Source organism: Myotis daubentonii, chromosome 2 (genome assembly GCF_963259705.1).
Source record: "Myotis daubentonii chromosome 2, mMyoDau2.1, whole genome shotgun sequence".
Classification (NCBI taxonomy): domain Eukaryota; kingdom Metazoa; phylum Chordata; class Mammalia; order Chiroptera; family Vespertilionidae; genus Myotis; species Myotis daubentonii.
In genome coordinates this window covers 220,477,550-220,499,974 of record NC_081841.1, presented here as the reverse complement: position 1 = coordinate 220,499,974, position 22,425 = coordinate 220,477,550, and the positions used below count along the sequence as shown (strand labels likewise).

Genomic DNA, 22,425 nt, shown 5'->3' with positions numbered 1-22,425 from the left:
GGGAGGCAGGCCCACCGGGAGCCCCAGAACTCTACCCCCAACCCTCACCTCCTCCCCCATTCCTCACCTGCCTCCTCTGCTCCTCGTGGCCTCCCCTCCGTGGCCTCCCCTCCGTGGCCTCCCCTCCGTGGCCTGCCCTCCGTGGCCTGCCCTCCTGGCCTGCCCTCCTGACAGCCCTCCTCCTGCCCTGTGGCCCCCACACCCCACAAGCCAATCCGTTGCAATAAGTCTCAAGGTCTCCTGGGATTGCATTTCTCGGTGCCCCTGGCTGGTGGCCACACCCACAGCCTTGTCACCAGAACCAGGTACCAGCTGGAGAGAGAGCTGCTCACAGACATGCAGACTCACTGCCCGCCTGTGCAGCGAGCGGGAGGCGCCGATGGGGAGGCACCTCCAGGAAGGGGATGCGGAAGACAGGGAAAGGGCAGGCAGGCGGCCGTCACCTGGGTCAGCTCAGCTCTGACCCTACAGGGTCTATGCAGGCACCACCCGGCCCAGGTCCCAGGCTGAACCAGAGGCCAGTGGGGAGAGGGTCACAGGAGCAGAGACAGGAACGAGAAGGGGCTCACCCCAGGTCCTAGCACAGAGGCTGCTCTGCTCTCCTGAACATTCCTGCTCCCGCAAGAAGGTGGAGAGAGAGCAGGCCAACGGCCAAGTGCAGGGCGAGGGGAGGAAAAGCAAGAGCGATAAGAGGGGAGAGGAAGGCCGAGGGCCTGGCCCAGGGCAGCCAGCATGGCAGCGGTCCGATGGGCAGCCGCCCAGTGTCCAGTGGGGGCAGGGGCTGTCCCAGCCCCACACAGGGTCCCTTTTGTTCCAGGCACTTGGGACAACAATGGCCCTGTTTTCTCCTTTGCTCCTTCTCTGTGGGCGGAGAGGAGGGGGCTCTCAGACCAGGCCCGATGCAGGGAGTGGCGGGGGGAATGAAAGGCCTTGAGTTAGATGATGGGTGTGTGGGCCCAGCAGGCTGAGCGCGGAGGATGGAGGGCGACCAGAAGGGCTGTCTGTCTTCACACAGGCTGGACCACAGAACACCCCTTCCTCCCTCCCTCCCTCCCTCTCTCCCTCTCTCTCCCTCTCCCTCTCTCCCTCCCTCCCTCCCTCTCCCTCCCTCACTCCCTCCTTCCCTGCCCCTCTCTCCCTCCCTCTGTCCTCCCAGCCACCTCTCCTCCACTGGTACCAAGCCTCTGGCAGAAGGAAGTCTGGGAAGAAGTGTCGAAGGGACAGAGGGCCCAGGACTCATGGGTGACTGGAGGTTCTTTCCTGCTGGGGCCACAAGCTCTAATTTCCGTGCCTCCTGGCGTGGGAGTCTTCTGCCACTGACAGCGGGAGGCGCTGTGACTCCAGGGCCCAGCCTGCGTGGGAGGCGCCTGCAAGGCCCCTGAGTGAGGAGGCCTGAGGAGCCCTGCAGGAGGAGGCTCAGCATGGCCTGTGGCCTGTGGACCGTGTCCAGCCAAGGCCTCCTCTAAGGACACTCAGGAAGGGCACGGGAGGCAGGGAAGGGGAGGATGGTGTGGCACAGGGGCAGGTGCTGAGCAGCAGGCACAGAGTCTGAGACCGAGGGGGCTGCAGCAACCTGGCCATGAGCTGCTAACACCCCCCCCCCCCGCAACCCCCACAATGGGCAGCGTGTTCTCTTTGGTCCCGTTCTGTGCCCTCAGTAGTTATTCCAGCCTTGACCCATCCCACCAGGCTGACCATCCACTTCCTTCTCCTCTCAGCAGGACGCTGACTCCCTCCTGCTTTATCTGCGGACACCCAGGCTCAGGGTGACCCTGTCCACGCCCGCCCTGACCACGCCCACGGAACACGCAGGCCAGGCTCTTATCTCAGGGCCACCAGTGCCCTCCTTCTGGCTCCTGTGTGGCAAAGAAATTCAATTCAATTCAATTTAGACCCAAACGTCACATGCTCCCTCCTTCCCAGAAATGGGCACTTCATCTTAATTAAGGAGACGGAAACTATCATGACTAAGTCTCCCTTCTGTGATCCGCGTGTTTGAACAAGTTTAGGCAAACAGCAAAGATGTAGAAGTCCCAACACAAACCATGGGTTTGAGATCCTAAAGCTCTTGATTCTCCATCGGCCGTTCATATGCACTGAGGAAATTTAGTCCAATGGGCCTGACTCTGAATACGCTGGGTCCCTCGGTGCCCATGACCTTGGCGTCGCTGCTGTCTTCCCTAAGAGCTGCCCAGTCCTGCAGTCAGCCCCACAGTTAGTCAGCCCTACAGCCTCCCCTACAGCCTCCTCTGCAGCCAGCCCTACAGCCAGCCCTACAGCCTCCTCTGCAGCCACCCCTACAGCCACCCCTACAGCCAGCCCTACAGCCTCCCCTACAGCCACCCCTACAGCCAGCCCTACAGCCAGCCCTACAGCCACCCCTACAGCCAGCCCTACAGCCAGCTCTACAGCCTCCCCTACAGTCAGCCCTACAGCCAGCCCTACAGCCACCCCTACAGCCAGCCCTACAGCCAGCCCTACAGCCTCCCCTACAGCCAGCCCTACAGCCAGCCCTACAGCCTCCCCTACAGCCACCCCTACAGCCAGCCCTACAGCCTCCCCTACAGCCACCCCTACAGCCAGCCCTACAGCCTCCCCTGCAGCCAGCCCTACAGCCAGCCCTACAGCCTCCCCTACAGCCTCCCCTACAGCCACCCCTACAGCCAGCCCTACAGCCTCCCCTACAGCCACCCCTACAGCCAGCCCTACAGCCACCCCTACAGCCAGCCCTACAGCCTCCCCTGCAGCCAGCCCTACAGCCAGCCCTACAGCCTCCCCTACAGCCTCCCCTACAGCCACCCCTACAGCCAGCCCTACAGCCTCCCCTGCAGCCAGCCCTACAGCCAGCCCTACAGCCTCCCCTACAGCCACCCCTACAGCCACCCCTACAGCCAGCCCTACAGCCTCCTCTGCAGCCAGCCCTACAGCCAGCCCTACAGCCACCCCTACAGCCAGCCCTACAGCCTCCTCTGCAGCCAGCCCTACAGCCAGCTCTACAGCCTCCCCTACAGCCACCCCTACAGCCAGCCCTACATCAGCCCTACAGCCAGCCCTACAGCCAGCCCTATAATCAACCCTGCGGTCAGTCCTGCGGTTAGTCAGCCTGGCAACTCTCCCGCGGGAACCTGGAAGTTCGGCGCTGTTCTCCTTGTTGTCATCACAGCTCGGGGAGGTCAGCACCGCGTCTCCACCCCCAGGGCTTCCGCATCGCTGCCAACTATGTGCTCTGCCCTCCAACCCAGCCGCGCGGGCATCTGCTGGCATGTGTCAAGGGGAGGCGCCGGGAACTGGCCTGTGGGGGGATGGTGTGGGAACCGAGTTAAGTGGGTGCGTCCAGCTGCTGGGACCCCGCTGCGGAGGTGGCGCGGACCCGCGGAGGGTCCAGCCTGGAGCTTAGGGGATGGGCGTGGGGTCAGGACAGAATCTGTGCCCCGACTCCCCCTCCCCGGCCCTGGCTGCCGCGGGTGTACCCGCCCGCCCGGCAGGGGCGGGATCCGGGCCAGCCGCCGAGCCAAGCCTGCAGCGGGGACACCGACCAGGACAGACCGTCCTCAGCGCGGGGCTGCGGGGACGAAGCGGGTGTCTGGGCGCTGAGCTCAGGCCGGGTGGGCCGGGTCCTCGCCGCAGTCCTTGGTCCCGAAGGGCTTCCCCGGGGTGGCCGCGGGCGCGGATGGCGGCTCCAGGGCTGCAAGGGACCAGCCCGGCCCCGCCCTCCCCGCCGGCCCCGCCCTCCCCGCCGGCCCCGCCCTCCCCGCCGGCCCCGCCCTCCCGGCCGGCCCCGCCGGCCCCGCCCTCCCCGCCGGCCCCGCCCTCCCCGCCGGCCCCGCCCTCCCCGCCGGCCCCGCCCTCCCCGCCCTCCCCGCCCGCCCCTCCCGCCCCGCCGGCCCCGCCCGCCCCGCCCGCCCCGCCCTCCCCGCCGGCCCCGCCCTCCCCGCCGGCCCCGCCCACCCCCGCCGGCCCCACCTCTGCTCTCTCAGGCCCCAGGGCGGGGCTTAGGCCCTCGGCTCTTTCCTAAACCTTCGGCTCTTTCCGTACACACTCGGCCCGCCCGCCCCTCCAGCCCCGCCTTCCTCGTCGGCCCCGCCCTCCACCGGCCCCGCCTCTGCCCCTCTCGGCCCTCGGCTCTTTCCTAAACCTTCGGCTCTTTCCGGACATGCTCGGCCCTCCCGCCCCCACGGGGCTCACCGGGCAGCCTCAGCGCCCGAGCTGCGGTGGTGATGCGGGGCCGCCCAGCTGCTGGACCACGGCTGACTCCGTGGATGGAACGGGGCTCCGAGCAGCGCACGCGGAGGGCTAACCGCAGGGCCACGTGCAATCGGAGCGGCTGAGGACTCGCGTGTCTTCCACACCCGAAGTGCACGTGCTGTAACCAGGGGCCGGGTTCACTGGCCGGTTTCGGACAGGGAGGTAGTCCCCACCTACGGGAACGCCGGTCAGGACTCGGCCAGGCGCCCCCCAGGAGGATGAGCCTCAGTAGGGAGAGTAACTGGTAGCCCTTCATTACTGAGCCGCCCGGCGCAGGCGTTTTTATGGTATTCAGAGACGGGAATAACAAATACTTTTCAAACAATAGTCATTTTCTGTTGGCCAACGTAAGAATTCTGAAGATAATCCCCAAGGAAATTGCCCTGTGCTGTTCTGACCGTGGCCTTTCGTCGTGAGGTGAAATCCGTGCACAGAGACGTTAACTCAGCAGCCAGCGGCCGGAGCAGAAGCCAGAGCCCAGCTGTCCCCACCTGGACCCCTCCCCCGCGGGGAAATGAGTCCTGTTTGCTTTGCAAGTGAACCCCCAGGCTCACCCCAGGTTCCCAGAACGTCCTGGAGGAGAAATTCTTTACAGCCCGAATCCAGAGAACGCCCCAGGTCTGAGGCCTGCTTCCCTGTCTTGTCTGGACTGCACACAGCAGTTCCCTCATGGGCCCCCCCATCCGGCTGCTGAGAAACCACATTTCACCCAAGGACGGGGTCACATGTGATACCGAGTGCTCAGGGGCTGAGCAGTCACCTACCAGGAGGTTGCGGTTTGATTCCCGGGCTGTGGGCTCCATCCCCAGTGTGGGGCGTGCAGGAGGCAGCCGATCAGTGACTCTCATCATTGATGCTTCTCTCTCTCCCTCCCTCTCCCTTCCTCTCTGACATCAATAAATATATATTTTGTAACAAATTCTGGAGTTGAGATGCAGTTTGGTCAATGAGATAAAGCACAGCAGCGACACCAGCAGGGGGCCCGGGCGCCCTGGGTGAATGCGGACTGAGCACAGTGACTCCCACTCCCCGAGACCCGGCTGAAAGGATTCGTGAGAACTGGGGCAGAGGTTAACCCCCAGAGCAGAGTCCCAAGGGACAGCTGGGTGCGACAGCCCGGCCTGGGAGCTGGGACATGCGTGGTGGGCAGGCGGCAGGCGACCCGAGGAAGGTGATGGACGGACACGTGGGAAAGTGACGGAAAGGGGGGGGCAGGACCGGGGAAGCTCAGGGCACGGGACACCCCCCGGCTCCGGGACCAGAAGCCCCAGGTTGCTGAAAGGGGCTGGCAAGGCCGGGACAGTGGGCTGTGGACAGTGCCTCCAGTCCTGGGCCCAGCCGGACCCCTCCGCACCCAGGAGAGCAGGCCACGCGCACCCAGGGGAGCAGGCCACGCGCACCCTGGGGAGCGGGTGAAAGCTGGAGGCTGGCCTCCTGGGGACCCCGGGCCACAGACCTCAGGGAGAGCGTCCTTCCAGTAAGGCAGGGCCACCGGTCAGGAGAAGCAGATGAGCTGAGAGTGGCCGTTCCAGGGAGCGCCGGGGCGGCAGGTCCCTGTTTTCTTGTTGAGCCCACGGAACGACTTGACTTGGAAAGGGCATTGAGGGGGGCCTCGGAAAGAAATGCAAAATTAAGGAAACAGAAAGCACAGAGCATGCCCAGCACCCAACAGCAGCCACAGTAAAGGCGGATGCAAGGTATTTCGGGAGCTCCCCCAGGAATTCAGTCACCTGCGACCCGGCCTGTGGCCAGGCCTGTCAGCCGGCACCCAGTGTATTTGTAATGTTGTAGTTAGTGACGGCATAGCGTCTCCATAACGAGTGCACTTCCTCTTCCTGCTCCGGCGACCCCCCGCGGAGGTCACAGGAGGAGAAGGCACCATCCCCCCCATCACAGCCAAGAGTCTCGGTTTGAAAGGTGAACGCGGGGGAGTCGGGGGCTGGATGAGGGTCATCTCAGGAAAACATCCCCCCACGTCTCTGAGCCACACTAACCTGAAACAGCTGAACCTGAGCTGGTGGCGTTAGGCGTCCACCCTGAGGCCCGACGGAGCCCGCTGCCACTGTGAAGTGGGCACCAGACCCAGTGGGGCACCGGCTCTTACACGAAGCCACCCCGTTCCCATGGGGCCCGAGCCGGGTGGGGGAACCGAGAAGTGGGCGTGAGAATGGCTCTCTCACAGCGGGCTCCTGGGTGGTCAGACCCAGGTGCCACCTGGGACAGGAGACACCAGTGGTTGTCTGGCTTCCTGCCCTGGTCGGTCTCATCTTCTTTTTTCTATTTTTATTGGTTTCAGAGAGGAAGGGAGAGGGAGAGAGAGACACATCAGGGATGAGAGAGAATCATGGATCGGCTGCCTCCTGCACACCCCCCATTGGGGATCAAGCCTGAGACCCGGGTCTGTGCCCTCACTGAGCATTGAACCCTGACCCCCTGGTTCACAGGTTGATGCTCAACCACTGAGCCGGACAAGGTCAGTCTATCTGAAACCTCCTCTGGGTGACAGGCAGCAGGCTCCCTCCTGGGATGGGCGCCCCAGGGCTCCCCGTGAGAAAACCCCTGAGAACACTTGGTCTTGGGCTGGACACGTCCCGTAGGTCCTGAGGCAGGACACAGGCACCCCTTACCCAAAATGGTGACTGTCTCCCAGGTGTCTCGTTTTCCACACTCCTCCCTCCTCCCTCCCTCCCTCCCTCCCTCCCTCCCTCCCTCCCTCCCTCCCTCCCTTTCTCCCTCCCTCCCTCTCTCCCTCCCTCCTGTCTGCAGCACTTCCTGAGTGGAGGGGGCAGGAGGCCAGGCACCCCCGGATTCTGCCTGCCAGGACTCTGGCCACAGGCACATCTCCTGGGAGTGTCGGTGGCCACGGCAGGACCGACACGGGAGCCCAGTGAACCACCAGGCCTCACATTTCACAGGGAGGAACAGAAAACCTGCAGTGACGAGGTGACTGCAAAGTTAACCGACTGGTGGGTGGCAGAGATGGGACCAGTGGCAGACGTCGGGTGTGGGGGCAGCATGACCCGCATGGCACCCGGTGTGGGACCAGAGGTCAGACCCAGCCTGGTCCAGCCACCTCAGTACTGGGTTCTGGCAAGGAGAGAACTCAGAGCCAAGGCCCAAACTGTAAGAGAGCGTCCTGTCTAATTAAAGGCTAATGTGCCAATTGTCCCCTCCACCCAGAGTTCACCCTGGAGTTTGGGGGGGCGTGGACGGGGGGGGTGGCGGCCAACCTCCTGCGTCCCCTCCCCCTGGCTGGCCCTGCCTGATCCGACTGGGGCAGCCAGACGGACCCCACCTGTGCATGAATTCGTGCACCGGGCCTCTAGTTTATAAAATCACAGAGGTGGGAGGAGAAATGGGCTGAGGAAACAAGTGAGGGAGGCCAAGGCAGGGCCTTGGAGCTGAGAAGAGAGGACGGTAAAGGAGATGTGCCTGCGGGGGTGGGGGGGGGTGCTGGCCCCCAGTCCTGGGGCCGTTACCGTGGAGAGTTAGGGGAGGTCCCAGGGCAGGGTCTCAGCAGAACAGTCAGCAGCTGCCAGGTGTGTCCTTCCAGGGCCGGGTCTCCACTGACTGGCTGGCCGGCACCAGGCAGGGGTCACTGTCCCATCAGCTGTCCTGAGGCAGCCATGGGGTCACTGGTCTGGTTTTGCTGCTTTTCTGGGCCTGGAGCTGACATACAACTGAAGCCTAGATGCTGTCTCAGGGAGGAAAGGCCGGGGGTGCAAACCACATGACCAGGGATATGCTAGGGGAGAGGTCACCTGGGGCGAGCCCCCCCATCATGTCCTTTGCTAGGCACCTGGGCTCTCCGTCCTGCTGACCCTGGCCCGTCGTCCTTGCTCTGCCCGTCTGCCCACCACAGTCACTGCGAACTTGCCGAGGCCGCTGACAAGGAGAGGGGCAGGGACCGCAGTGTCAGGAATGGCAGGTCCCTGGGGCTGGGCCTGAGGGCTGCCGGGGAGGCTGTCCCGGACGGGCGCTGTGAGGAGGGTGTGTGACTGTCACAGTCAGTCAGTGAAGCAAACGCCCCCTCAAAGGGGCGCTGTGTGCAGGAGGCAGGTTTCCTGAGCCTGTCCGACCCAGTGGGAGCCAGGAGCTTGGATCCGGGAGCAGGACTGAGGGTTGGGGACCTGCCCCCCTTGGGTCAGGAGAAGGGCAGTCTCCCCCGGACCTAACTAACCAGGCTCCCCAGTGCTCCACCCACGGGCCCTGACTCCCCAGGGTGCCCTTCCATGTCCAGGCTTAGGAAGGCCCTGCTGAGCCAGGTCAGCCCCCGCTACCCATCCCCGCCCGCCCCAACCTGAGGCTGAGCCTGCTCCTCCCTCCGCCCCAGGTGAGGCCTGACCCGGCTACCCAGCCAGAACCCTGCTAGGGTCTGTCCCCCCAAACTCATACCTTGACTCCTAACCCAAGGTGAGGGCCGGCCCCACCTCTGCACCCGTCCTGTGAGCAGCCCGGCCTTGCTGCTGCAGCAGTGGGGTGGGGGTGGGGGGGGGTCTCATGTGCATGGGGAGCATCTCTACCCCCACAACCGTCCTGGGCAGGAGGCTGCAGCTGACCTGACCACGTGACACTAGGTGGAGGAGTCGGGCCTCAGGGTGCACCCCTCGAATGAGAGGAACGGGAACCCTCTCGGAATCCGCGGCACAGAGGGAGACACGGCCCGATCCCCCATCTTCACGAGACCCGGCGCGTCTGGTTGTTACCGGACGCCCCCGTGTAGCCTCTGCTCCCTCCGCAGACGTGAGCCACACAGAGCAGTGTCCGCGGGCAGGCGCCCCAGGGACGGCGGTGCCTCACACCCCAGCTCAGCCAGCTCTGCCCAGCTGTGTCGGACGTCCCCTGGCACGCAGGCGTCTCTCCTGTCACCTGCAGCCTTGGCCAGGGGGACGGCTGGGCGGGAACCTGGGCTGGGGGAGGGGCCCGGATAGCGGGGTACCACCTGGGAGCCTGCAAGTCCTGGCAACACAGACCAGGAGGGAGGGGGGTCCTCACGGCAGGAGTGGGGTCAGGATGGAGCGCCGCGAGCGGAGGGCGCCGCCCCTCACTTGCCCTGGGCTCTGCCGTCCTGCGCCCCAACGTCTTCACTGAGACAGGGGTGGGCGGTCGGAATCCTGGTGAAGGTCAGATAAACACTGAGCCGTGGACACGAAGGCTCCCGTCACGTGTGTCTGACAGGACACGAGGGTTCCCGTCACGTGTGGCTGACAGGACACTCAGGGCGAGAGCGGCGCTGAGAGACAAGGACCCACAGCCTCGGGCTCTGCAAACATCGGCTGCTTTATTTTACTTTGTTAGAAGTCTGGCTGGCCGACCCCTCTGCTTCCACGGGAACGGGAAAGGGCAGGCCGGCCAGGGCGTCAGTTAGCTGCAGGGCATGATTCGTGGGTACTGTTAAGATTTAACTCACTTCTTAAGGTGCGATAAATAGGGGTGACATGATCAATAGAATCAGCGCGCCGTCATCAAACACGGCCTCCGAGGGTCCCGCACGGAACGGCCCAGGTCCCACGTGATCTCAGCAAGAAACGAGTCTTCCAAACACCCCAGGTGCTTCCGTAACCATCCCTTCGATGAGCTGCACACGCGTGCCACGCACAGATGCTGGGCCTCTCTGGGTGAGACTTCCGGGGGGCGGGGGACAGGTCCGCCTGGCATGGCAGTGACCAGGACGTCTCGGGCTGGCCCCAGGCAGCCGGGAAGCAGGGGAGCCGCAGGGCCTGGCAGCCCGCACCACAGAGGCCGAGGCCGGTCTGCCCACAGCTCGCAGGGAGCCGGCACCACCTTGTCGTGGGATCCAGAGAAAACCACCAAGGAATCGGGGTCTCGTTCGGGCACCCGCTGGCACGCAGTCCAATTGCAATGTCTCTGAAATCTAGGCTATTCTGATGATTAAGTATCTTCCTTATTTTGTCAACTGAGCAATTCATTGTGAACACATGATTCTGGTTTTGTGCAACTTCCTTAAAAAATCTGCGAGACTTCCCCCAACCGCCCTATGGGGCTGGGTGCCCCCACACGGCGCCGCTGCAGCGTGGCCCCTAGAGGGCACTGCTGCACGGGCTGGACAGACTCGCTCTGGGAACTTGCAAGGAGACCAGTCCCATGGTTTTCTATGTTGGGGCGATTCCTTCCAAGGGAACAGACAAGGTCTGAACAGAGCGGGTTGGCTGAGGAGACCCAGTGCGTGGCGTTTCTCATACGACGTCTCCTCAGCCAGGCAGCCCCCGCAGACAGGTGGCTGGGCTCCGACCACAGCAACGCCGGCCTCCCACCTGCCTGCCGGTGGAGACCGCCCTCCTTTGTAGGAAACGCCATCTGTGAGGCCCAGCAAGGCGAGGGCAAGAAAGCCGGTCGCCTGCACTCGTACCCAGCCCCGCCTCCCCGGAACCTTCCATGACCAGCTCGCCCCCAAGGTGGGCTCCCAGGAAGGAACCATTACAGACAACGCAACAGTTCTGCCCTTGAAGGCAGTCACGTCGGAGGCGCTTGGTGGCGACTTGGGAATTAATGCTAATGCACCACCAAGCCCTCTCGTAGGAGCAGCGCTGGGGCGTCGGGAGGCGGGGGGCTCCCAGCGGCTACTGCCCCTTCTTCAGGGGCACCTGGCCGTTGGCCCTGGGCGGGGCGGGGCCCCGGGGCCGCTGCGAGGCGAAGTTCCAGTCCACGGGGCTGAGGAGCTGCTGCGTCTTCTTGTGGGTCCAGTAGGGGTTGAGCACCAGTGTCAGGAGGCTCATGCCCAGGAGGAAGAGCGCCAGGTGCGGCGGGTGCAGGGTGCCCCGCAGGCCCTCCCAGTGCTGCGCGCACACCCACCACATGTGGTAGGTGAGCACCATGCGGCAGTGGAACATATGGATCATCAGCCACTGGTTCGCCTTCCAGAGCAGCGAGTCGGCCCAGCCAGCCTGCGGGGACACAACAGGGTCAGCACGGCAGCGCAGGGACGCGCGTCCTGCCCGGGCCTCCTCCCGCCTCGCGCTGGCTGGCCCGTCCCCGGCCAAGCACAGAGTGACAGCAGCGCTGGCCGGGTGCTGGGCCTGCTGACCAGCCCTCCCCTGCGGACAGCCCAGGCGTCGCTCAGGGCGAGGCCGTCCCTGATCTCTGGGCTGTTGTGTATTTTAGCCCTGGGACTCAGCCACAGGGAACCTGCCTTCAGGTCATTCTAATTCACACGACACCTAGCCTCCAGGGGTTGCAGCTAAACCCACAGAGCCAGCCTGCAAGGGTCCCGTCTCATGCTGGTCTCGGCTAGGATTTCAGGCCTCTGACACCGGACTGTGGGCAACAGAAGCAGAAGTCTAAGGGGGCTTTGCCTCGTTGCTGGAGAGCAAGATGGGTCCCCAGCTACTCTGTTGGAGCCCCGAGGGCGCTCGCCACGGCTCTCGTCCGGCACAGCTGCTCAGCCTGCACGGTCGGACCGGAGGCGCGGCCTCTGCGTGGGCCCGTGTTCCCGCCAGCGCGGGAGGACATGGCTTCGCTAAGTGAGCTTCCAGGAAGGGCCATTCGAGACTCCATCTACCTTATGGCAGATGCTCGCTCTCTGTACACAATAAAAAACTTCAAATATAAAGTCACAGGCAGGGCTGCGGGCGGCTGCGCTCCTCACAAAGGAGACAGACAGCCCGGGAAGAGGCCTGAGGTGGCGGCAGACACCTGTCGGTCAGGTATCGGTGAGATAACCTCCAGCGGACGTAAGAACCATGCAGCCAACAGTCTAAAAGCAAGCAATCGGGTTAAAGAGCGGGCTCGGGACTGAAGCGTTCTCCCAAGACTAACGGGCGACAGCTACCTGAGAGCGCTGATGCCACGAGCTGTCGGGAAAGCGCGCCAGACCAGCGAGACCGACCTCCCTCTGCCAGATGGCCCCAGGGAAAGAGAAAGGCAGGCAGCGCTGTGGGCTGTGGGAATGAGCATCGTGCAGCCGCAGTGGGAAAGTGTGGAGTTTCATCTTCTAAAAGCAGAACTAGGATCCGACCCGGCGCCCCACCTGTGGCCTCCAGGGGAAGCGGGCTCCGTGGCACCTGCTCAGGCCTCACCCGCCGCCACCTGGGCTGCTCCGACGCATTGCCCAGGGAGGCGTGTGCCCAGGGAGGCGTGTGCCCAGGGAGGCGCGTGCACAGGGAGGCGTGTGCCCAGGGAGGTGCGTGCCCAGGGAGGCGTGTGCCCAGGGAGGCATGTGCACTGCGAGGCGTGTGCCCAGGGAGGCTCGTGCACAGGGAGGCGTGTGCCCAGGGAGGCACCTGCATAGGGAGGCATGTGCACAGAGAGGCGCGTGCCCAGGGAGGCGTGTGCACTGCGAGGCGTGTGCCCAGGGAGGCTCGTGCACAGGGAGGCGTGTGCCCAGGGAGGCACCTGCATAGGGAGGCATGTGCACAGAGAGGCGCGTGCCCAGGGAGGCGTGTGCACTGCGAGGCAGCACGCCCTGGCCCCGCAGGTGAGACTGCCACGTGATGATTAGCCATGTCCATCACACAGCGTCTGGATACCTTGTCCACAGTGACTGTGCACCCAGCAGGATGCCGTGAAGCCCGTCCTGGACCAACTGAGGGTCCAACTCCCGGTCAAGGGCACGCACCTCAGTTGCAGGTTCCCCAGCCCCATTTAAGTGATTTCTTTAAAACGTATAAAGTTAGCCCTGGCTGGTTTGGCTCAGGGACAGAGCGTCGGCCTGCAGACTGAAAAGTCCCGGGTTCGATCCTGATCAGGGCACATGCCCGGGTTGCGGGCTCGATCCCCAGTAGGGGGCGTGCAGGAGGCAGCCGATCCATGACTCTCTCTTATCATTGGTGTTTCTATCTCTCCCTCTCCCTTCCTCTCTGAAATCAATAAACATATTTAAAAAATAAAATAATAAAATGAACACAATTAAATTCAACCAAAAAGAGCTTGTTGCCGAAGCCGCCTGCAGTCGCTCAGTCTGCTGATGACCCCATGGCCCACGCGAGCCGGACACGGCGCTCAGCTTCCGGGCGGAGCAGGACCTGACGGGACGGGCGGCGCTCACCTTCAGCAGCATCCAGGACACGCAGGTGAAGGGCGTGCTGGCCTCCAGCAGCAGCGTGGTCATGGCCAGGTAGTGGCCGGCCTGCAGGTTCACCGCCAGCCCCAGGAAGCCCAGGAAGGCGAAGAGGTGGTGGAGCACCAGGAAGGGGTCGAAGGTGCGGAAGAGCGCATTGGACAGGTGCAGGGCCGCGTTCTCGAAGAGGAAGAAGCCGGTGGCCGTGGCCACGTGGAACCAGGACCAGCTCTGCTGGGCGTGCGCCTTGTCGGCCGTCAGCACTGGGTCCACCAGCAGCGTCCACAGACCCGCGGCCGTGCTCTGCACGCCAAACACGGCCCGCGTGGCTGCCAGGTTCCAGAAGACCTTCTCCTTGGCCACCAGGGAGTGGTACGTGGCGTTCAGGGAGGACGACAGCTGGTGGCACACCACGAAGACACCCAGGTAGAAGGCAAAGCCGGCGGCCACCAGTGTGGCGCGGATCTGCCAGGAGGCGTAGTCCAGGTCAAAGATGCTCTCCGATGCCCCTTGGTCGCCCGCGAGACCCATTGTCCCGAGTCCTGGGTCACAGCGAGCGCGGTCAGCACAGGGCTGCGGGGCCCCACGCGGCGTCTCGTCCACAACAAAGGGCCAGGGCCGCGGTCACTGGGGTCGTCATGTGTCCGCCTTCAGCCTGGAAGGAAAGACAATGGCCTTTACATCGGCTGCACTGAGGCGGGGACACAGCACGGCTCCAGGTCCACGTGACTTCATGCTCACGCCTGTTTGAAGGCACTGGCACAGCCAGAGCACGCTCACTGGTCACATATGAGAAAGAGTCACAAGGAAGACGGAGGCCCCCTCCCCCTCTCGGAGGTCATCCCAGGTCAGATCCCAGGTACTTACACTGGATGCAGCCTTTCGCCTCCAGACCCCAGACGAGGCGGGACCACATTCCCAGCACGGGCCGGGCCGCGGACCGATCGCGCCGGCTCGCCTGGGGTCAGGCCCCTGCAGCCGCCGTCCACAGTGGGCCGCTCTGCGCCAGCACCAGAAGGCGCTGTGCGTCCAGGGACTGAGCCAGGGCTGGCGCACAGGTGTTGGTGCCCCCCATGTCCCCATGAAGGAGGAAAAGCAGGTCCTCCTTCTAACCATGAAAACACCCCTAAACCAAGCACATCAGAGCGACTTAACCAAGGGCTGGGGAGTTTTCGGGCACGGTTTCAGGACCCACTCCCTCCTGCGGCCCGCGGCCGGGTGCTGGTGGGGAAGTACTGTGGGCAGGTTTACCTCCTCACAGGCCAGCTCCTTTCTCTGCAGCAACAGAACACAGAAGTTCACCCCATGGCCGCTGCCATTCTGCTGCTCACAACCCATCCACTTCTCCATCGACTTGGGTTTGACAAACAGAGATCACGGAAAATGGGCTTCAAGTTTACCTCCTGCCGCGCCTGAGGCCGCCTGGCCTGTCCCTACAGGTGTGTCCTCCCGGGACAGGTCAGGTCTGGGCTCCTCCTCTCGCCCCTTCCGTCAGAGCCTGACCGGGTGACCTCGGAGCCCCCAGGACCCCTGCCTCCCTGCACCTCCCCCGCTACCGCCCAGTGCACCTCTAGTTTCTGAAAACACCGGCTCTCCTGGCCCCCCGCCCCCAGCCTGGGCCTAGTGGGTCCCCACTCTCCGTCTCTCCCTCAGGCCAGCTCCCACCTCCCTTCCCCCAGGCCCCGGCTGCCCGGGCGGGAAGGGCCTTCCTACAAGCTCCGACTTACCACCTTCCCCCGGTGCTGGCCCGGGGGACCAGCACAGAAGGCCCCCACCGCGGCCAGGCAGCACAGACGGCAGCGGGCACGGCTGGAGTGAGGACAGGCTCCAGCCCTGCAGTGTCCACGGCTGCATACTGGGACCGTCTGTGACAGTGAAGGCGCCTCCGAATCGACCTGTCCAGCCACGCCTGCTCGGGGACCCGGCCCGCAGGGCCCACCAGGAGGCAGGCGGTCCTGGCGCAACAGCCCGGGAGCCGCCCACGCGGTGCAGGAGCCACGGATGCCCTGGTCGCCCACGCCCACACCGCACAGGGCTGCGAGGAGGCCTGGCACCGCCCGTGGGCGTGCAGCCGCAGGGAACCGCCTGAGCAGCGGGCACTGAACTGCTCATGCGGGAACGCCCCACCCACGAAGGAACGCGAAGGCACTGGCTCGTGTAACGAAACCACAGGAACCTCTCCAGCCTCCGAGCTCGAGCTGGGGGGGGGGGGGGGGGTGCACAGGCACCAGGGGTTCAGCCCCTTGGCCGGTCCTCAGCTCCACGCGCAGGGAGCGCCTGGTGGCCAGGAGGCCCCGGCTCCGCGCACACAGCGTGGCGGCTCAGGGCTGCTTTGCTGGGATGCGGAGACGCGGCTGCTGCTACTGGGGCGCAGGGCTTGCAGGAGCGACCATGTCTCGGGATGTGCAGCCGGGGACTCCGGACAGGCTGGAGCCACTGTGGCCCAAGGGGAGGCCGCCCTTGAGGGAAGGGACGAGGCTCACGGGGAAAACGTGTCCGAGACACCACCGGGCAGTGAGAAGCCACGCCAGGGAGCATGAGAGGGAAACAGCTCAGGGAGCCACTGCGCCGGAGGTGGGGGACAGGCAGGCGGGGTGGACGGGCCTGGAGAGAGCTGAGCACAGGGGCCCTCGGGCTGCCCGTGGTTGCGGAGGCAGACACTGCTAGCGGGGAGGGGGCGGGCCCTTCTCACGATTCCGGCCCAGGCCCCCCACCCCCCCACCTCCCGGCTCCAGCTAATGGAGGTGAAAAGAATTGGTACAGAAATCCTTCAGAAGCACTGGGCATTCCCACCATGCCACGGGCTGTGCAGGGTCGTGGACAGGCGCGGATTCTGCGGGAGCCCCCCACCCCCGGGAGTTGGTCAGATCCCCAGAGCTGGTGAGACCCCCAGGAGCTGGTGAGAGCCCCCAGGAGCTGGTGAGAGCCCCTGGAGCTGGTCAGACCCCCTGGGAGCTGGTCAGACCCCCCGGGAGCTGGTGAGATCTCCCGGAGCTGGTGAGACCCCCGGGAGCTGGTGAGACCCCCGGGAGCTGGTCGCCGCGCTGGGGACGCTGTGAGTGTAGCAAGAGGAGTCCCTGGCACGGGGCTGTAGGTCCAGCTTTAAGGGGGGGAGGGCTCTGTCACCTCAGCAGAAGGTGTGGGGAGACCTGGGGGGGCAGGGGCGTGCGGGAGGGGGCGCGGTTCCAGACCGTACCCCCCAGTGACTGCCCAGTGGACAGCACACGGTTCGCCCTGTCCCGGTCCAAGTCCGTGGGGACTTGACTTTGTAACTCAGAATGAGAAGGCGTGTTCATCCCTGATGACGGGGTGCCGGGCCCTGTACCCACACTCTGCCCTCCACGTAAGTCACGGAAGCGTGAAGACCGGGTTTCGGTGCGGCCACCGCGGGCGGGAGGGCAGCGGCCTGCGTGGAGAGCAGAGCAACTGTGGACCAAGTGGAGACACGCCCAAGGACGTGACCCTGTGCAATGAAACGTGTCTGACGTAAGAGAACAAAGCTGTCTGTACACAGAGCGGGTCCCACACCGGGTTCAGGGGCGGCAGAGCACTGGGCTCTGGGTGCGGGCGAGGGGGGTCCGCTTGTTCTGGTGTGTGCCTCCCGCTGGAGAGACGCCCCGCCCAGCGCGGCCGGGAGCCTGGGCTGCCTGGGACCCCCGCCCACCTGCCATCCGGAGCCTGAGACCAGGGCCAGGCAACCGGGGAGCAGGCCGACAGCCCCAAGCCCCCAACTGTTCAATCCAGCCACCCGAGTCCCCTGCCCGCCTGCCCCTCCCGGGGAAAGCCCAGAGGGCCTGGCCTCACCTTCCCCTCTCCTGCCCACCCCCCCACGCCTCCCCATTGGTGCCCTGTCTGGGACCCGCTGTAACGACCTGATCTCCCTGTGGCTGCCCTGGCGGACCTCTCCGAGGAACACGGCTGCTTGTGCAACACGCCACCGCCCCGCCCCAGGCAGGGCGAGCACCAGGAGTCCCCAGGGCCGGCCTCTGGGGAAGGCGAGCGCCCGGAGGCAGGGCTCTGAGCGCTGGGTGGGCAGGAGCCCACCTCCCAGAGGACTCCTCGTGCCCCGGGGCTGCCCTGCCCACATCCAGAGCTCAGCCCAGTGCGGCCGCCTCAGCTTCTCCTTGGGCTTTCCCTGTCGGTCATGAGACGGGCTGTTTCCCGTTTTGCACGATTGCATCAATGTGCCCCGGGCTGAGCCCTGGCTTCTGCGGAGCCTCTGCATTCTGCACGGGAGAGGCCGGACCCGGAGGCTGACTGCACCCGGTCCCCCTCGGAAGTGCCCGGTGCAGGGCTGGGGGGTGGGGAGAGGGCGCCAGGGCATTAGGACCAAAGACCACGAGCAGTCCGCTCAGTGGGTTCGGATCTCGGTTCTGCTATTCAGGACCTAAGAAAACACTTCCCCGCCCCACTGGACCCCAGGGCCTGCCATGAAAAAGACACGAATGCAGCCGGCGGGTGGCAGTGACTAACACGAAGCACCTGCTGTGTGCCAGGCACCATCAGCTGGGCCACCTCATCAACACGGAACTAGGCCTCCCACTCCCACCGACGCTCAGGCTCGTTACTGCCCCGAGTCACCAGCTCCGTAGCGGGGCTTGGGCCCCGGGACAGGCTGCGGTCTTTCCGGTGCGCTCCGTGCCGTGGGACTTGCCCCAGCCTGGGCACCGCCACAGGTTCTGCCTGCACTGCCTGCAGTGCCCACCAGGCTTGGGTGTTTTGGGTGCCCAGGTGCCCAGAAGGAGATGTAAAACCACAGAACTGGCATGATCTGGATCCAGTGTCCCTTGGGGTTAAATAAATGCTACGACTCCGAGGGGGACAGTTCAGTCTCTCCCTCCGGGCGAGATAACCGAACACGGCGTAGGGTCTCCTGCCTGGCGGCTCTCGCTGTGAGCCAGGCACCAAGCACACCCAGCCTGGCCATCCTGGAGCCCCGAGAACAGACCTCCACGCGCCCCTCTCCTGCCCTCCTCCCTCTCTGCCCAGACTCCCTCAGACTCGGGAGGTGGCAGCACATGGACCCAGCACTGGGCCCTCGTGTTTCTGGACCACAAGCTCAACTGTCTGATGGTGCGATGCCCGAGACAGGATGGAGGGGCCGGGTGCAGTGACGAGGCCCAGACAGAGGCAGGCAGGGCAGGCGATGGTGCCAGCACCCCAGGTGGGTAACGGAGCTGGCTCTGAGGACGGGGAATCCAGGAAAACACCGTCCTTCCAGGTTGTACCCTGAGAAACCCGGGCCTGGAGCCAGCCCGGTCGGTGCCCTTTGGAAATGGTGTCCCGTCTACAGAGCTGCAGGCAGCCGAGGGGCAGACACAGACAGGCACAGGCATCAGAGCTGAGACCAAACCCTCCGGCAGGCGCAGTGCGCCCACTGGACAGCGGAAAACAGCTCCCCCCAGAGCTCATTACTCCACACACAGCTCTCCGCACACACAGCTCCCTGCACACACAGCTCCCTGCACACACAGCTCCCCGCACACACAGCTCCCCGCACACACAGCTCCCCACACACACACAGCTCCCCGCACACACAGCTCCCCGCACACACAGCTCCCCACACACACAGCTCCCCACACACACACAGCTGCCCGCACACACAGCTCCCCACAAACACACAGCTCCCCGCACACACACAGCTCCCCGCACACACAGCTCCCCACACACACACAGCTGCCCGCACACACAGCTCCCCGCGCACACACAGCTCCCCCCACACACAGCTCCCCCCACACACAGCTCCCCACACACACAGCTCCCCGCACACAGCTCCCCGCACACACAAATCCCTATACACACACAGCTCCCCACACACACAGCTCCCCGCACACACAGCTCCCCGCACACACAGCTCCCCGCACACACAGTTCCCTATACACACACAGCTCCCCGCACACACAGCTCCCCGCACACACACAGCTCCCCCCACACACAGCTCCCCGCACACACAGCTCCCTGCACACACAGATCCCTATACACACCCAGCTCCCCGCACACACAGCTCCCCGCACACACAGCTCCCCACACACACAGCTCCCCGCACACAGCTCCCCACACACACAGCTCCCCGCACACAGCTCCCCGCACACACAACCAGTACAACTTGCTACAGACACAAGTTGCTACACATCCTTGTTCCCCCTCCAATCCTGTGACCACCCCTTCGCCAATCCTCGCTCAGAACCTCCTGCGTGTCCCTGCACAGCTGCTCCCATGGTGTCTGGCAGCTGGTGCTGTGCTGGGCCTGGGGGCCTGCTGGCACCCGCAGGGGTGGCCAGGCCAGGGGAAGCCCCTGAGGCCGGGGCGAGGCCGGCTGTGGGGATCTGCAAACCCAGCCTGGCCGGCGGAGCCTGCAGAGACGCCACTGCCCCAGCTGGACGCCGCCCAGGCCCGCCCAGGCCATCCTGGAGCCGCAGAGCCCCGAGCGTCCTCTCCGGCTGCTCACCCTGCCCACGTCCCTGTCACCTGAGGTGGGAAGGGGACACGGCCCGCATGCCCTCCTCACCCAGGACCCGGGTGAGGGTTTCTTCATGTCGCCCGAAGCCTAGGGGTCACGTGCAGCTGGGAGTCACTGTTCCCTCCCAGGGGCCCCCGGGGCCCCATAGCAGGACTCAGCCCGCTCTTTCCATCCCAGGACGTTAAAGCCCAGCCCTCAGCAAAGCAGCTCGGGGACGGACGGACCGCAGAGGACCCACAGCCCAGAGGGAGGTGAAGAGGCCACGGGCGGCTCTGCAGCTTCACTCCTGCAGGAAAGTCTGTCTGCAACCACCGCGCCTGCCTTCTGTCGCCGGGCCTGGCGCCGGGCTCTGCGGCACCGGCCGGGCATTTTTAATAAATAAAATGGGGCAGCCCCGTGTACAGGACCGGGCGCCAGGGGACCCTCCGGCCCCCACCCACCTGTGGGTGCACCGGGCACGACGGAGACCAGGGCATCTGTGCACGGTTAGCACAGCGGACCCCGAACTCGGAAACCAAGTTAAAAGCAGGAAAGAAGGCCCGTCATGTCCTGCCGGACTGTTGAGTAACAAGCCACGAGGGTCACTGGGCTGGCCCCGCCTGTGAGTCCAAGGTTGACCTGCAGGACACGGCCAGGGCGAGGCGTTCCTGCCCCCGGGACACCCTGCCTGCTCCCCGCGAGGCTGCTCCCCCGGCACCTCCCCTGCCCGGCCCGCAGGCCTCGGTGGCAGGGGCCCGGTCCCCCTCCCTCCTGAGCTCAGCCCCGCGGGCCGGGCTCCCGGTGGCCCAGGAACTGCTCCCATCCCGAGCCGTAGGCGCTAACCGGCGGCAACAGTGTTTCCTCCGGATCAGGAGACACCTGCTGCGGGGCCGGGGCTCGGACGCCAGCCCGGCAGGAACCCTGACCTCCCGGCTCTGCGCACCCGCGGGGGGGGGGGTGCCCGCGGCCCCTGCGCTTCGCTGTCACCGTTAACTTTCTCCACCGAGGGCCCCGCCGGGCTGCCGGGATCGCGGGGCCGGCTCCCCGGGAGCCGTTCGGGAAGGGACGCTCGGGGCAGCGCCCCCAGCCCGGCCGGACCCGCGCCGCCGCCAACCCGACTCCGGACACGCCTCCCGCGTTGGAGCCCCAGCTGCCCGGTCGCGATGCGCAGCCAGGACCCCCAGCACCGCGGGCCTTTCCGGGCCGCCGCCCCCGGCCCCCCGACCCCACCCCCGGCACCCCCTGCCCCGGATCCACCGGACTCGCTGCCCGAGATCCCTCGGCCCGGCCCCCAGCAGAACCCGGACCCAGACCCCGCGCGCCGGGCCACTGGACCTCCCCCCACGGCCCTGAGACCCGGGCCCTGAGACCCCGGCCCGGCCCCGCGCCAGCCCCGCCGGCCTCACCTGCGCGCGCCTCCCCGCGCGGACCCCGTGCGCACAACTGCGCTCCGGGCGCCTGTCACCCGCGCGCGCCGCCGCCCCGCCCTCACCCACGGCCGCCATCGCGACCCCGGGGCGGACGCGGACGCGGACGAGGACGCGCATGCGCACGGCCGGTGGGCGTGGCCTGCGCAGCGGCAGGACGGAACCACAGAACCGGGGCGGGGGGGGGAGGGCGGAACCACAGAACCGGGGCGGGGGGAGAGGGCGGAACCACAGAACCGGGTGGGGGGGGGGAGGGCGGAACCACAGAGGGGGGTGTAGGGGGGAGGGCCGGGGGCGGGGACGGAGTGGGGCGGCTCGCTGCTGCCCCGCCCTCTGGGTGCGCTGACCCAGGACGCACAGTCACTCCGCGGGCTGAGCAGCGAGAACCCCGGGCTCTGCGTGGAGGGCTCCTCCTGGCGGACCCCACAGTCGCGGGGATCCCAGAGCCGACCCCGCTGACACCCCACCCACACCCCACAGAGCCCCCTTCCCAGCCCCCGGGGAGCCCACAGTGAGACCCCAGTGACCCCCGAGCTCCCGGGGAGCCCACAGTGAGACCCCAGTGACCCCCGAGCTCCCGGGGAGCCCACAGTGAGACCCCAGTGACCCCCCGAGCTCCCGGGGAGCCCACAGTGAGACCCCAGTGACCCCCCGAGCTCCCGGGGAGCCCACAGTGAGACCCCAGTGACCCCCCGAGCTCCCGGGGAGCCCACAGTTAGACCCCAGTGACCCCCGAGCTCCCGGGGAGCCCACACAGACACACCCACGGAGCCACGCCCGCTGCCCGCGCTGCAGCCGCCGGGACCTGGGGACACTGAGCGGCAGTGCAACCCAGAGTCACCCGGCAGCCGCCGCAGGTCCTGGGGAGCCCGGCCATGGCCGTTTAGCTTCCCCAAGGACCCATGACCTCTGCTCCGCATGGGGTACCCCCGCCCAGCACGGCGGACTCCCCGAAAATCCCACGGGGCCTGCTGTTTCCCTCCCAGGCAGGGCCCTGGGGGCGCGGTTCAGGCTTAACCCTGCTCTGGCCTCCGGCCCCCCGGCAGGTGCATCACCTCACCCCGCACACGGGCATCTGCAGCAGCGTCCCACCTGTCAGCCCTGCCCGCGCCCCACCTCTGAGCCCACATCCCCAGCAGAGCACTGCCCATGAGGGGGCAGCCGCCGCCATCCTGTTCGAATTCAGCGCCTATCGATTTAAAAAGGAACTAATTGTGAGATAACGGTGGTGAAACAGCCTTACCAGCCCGGAGCCAGGTTTATAACGGCAGGTGCTCCCCCTCCCATGAGCTGAGCAA

At 65.7% G+C, this 22,425-nt stretch overlaps 1 protein-coding gene across 2 annotated transcripts; it reads right to left on the bottom strand.

Moving 5' to 3' along the window:
- Positions 1-9,507: 9,507 nt before the first annotated feature.
- CLN8 (CLN8 transmembrane ER and ERGIC protein) lies at positions 9,508-21,260 on the bottom strand. Of its 2 annotated transcripts, none has more exons than XM_059685825.1 (3): positions 21,107-21,260; positions 13,250-13,916; positions 9,508-11,150 (listed from the first exon to the last, which is right to left on the bottom strand). In XM_059685825.1, the coding sequence occupies exons 2-3, from the start codon at positions 13,790-13,792 to the stop codon at positions 10,827-10,829; spliced, it is 867 nt and encodes a 288-aa protein (XP_059541808.1). In that variant the 5' UTR covers positions 13,793-13,916; positions 21,107-21,260; the 3' UTR covers positions 9,508-10,826. The 2 variants fall into 2 exon arrangements, with proteins under 2 accessions (XP_059541808.1, XP_059541809.1); XM_059685826.1 differs by lacking the exon at positions 21,107-21,260 and adding an exon at positions 14,129-14,757.
- Positions 21,261-22,425: the final 1,165 nt, after the last annotated feature.

What these genes read in the sequence shown, in the direction of transcription:
- CLN8 (XM_059685825.1), bottom strand. Translation starts at nt 13,792, where the DNA reads ATGGGTCTCGCGGGCGACCAAGGGGCATCGGAGAGCATCTTTGACCTG. An exon ending in TGTCCTGGATGCTGCTGAAG is followed by an intron (nt 11,151 to 13,249) that starts GTGAGCGCCGCC and finishes GTGTCCCCGCAG; the next exon opens with GCTGGCTGGGCCGACTCGCT.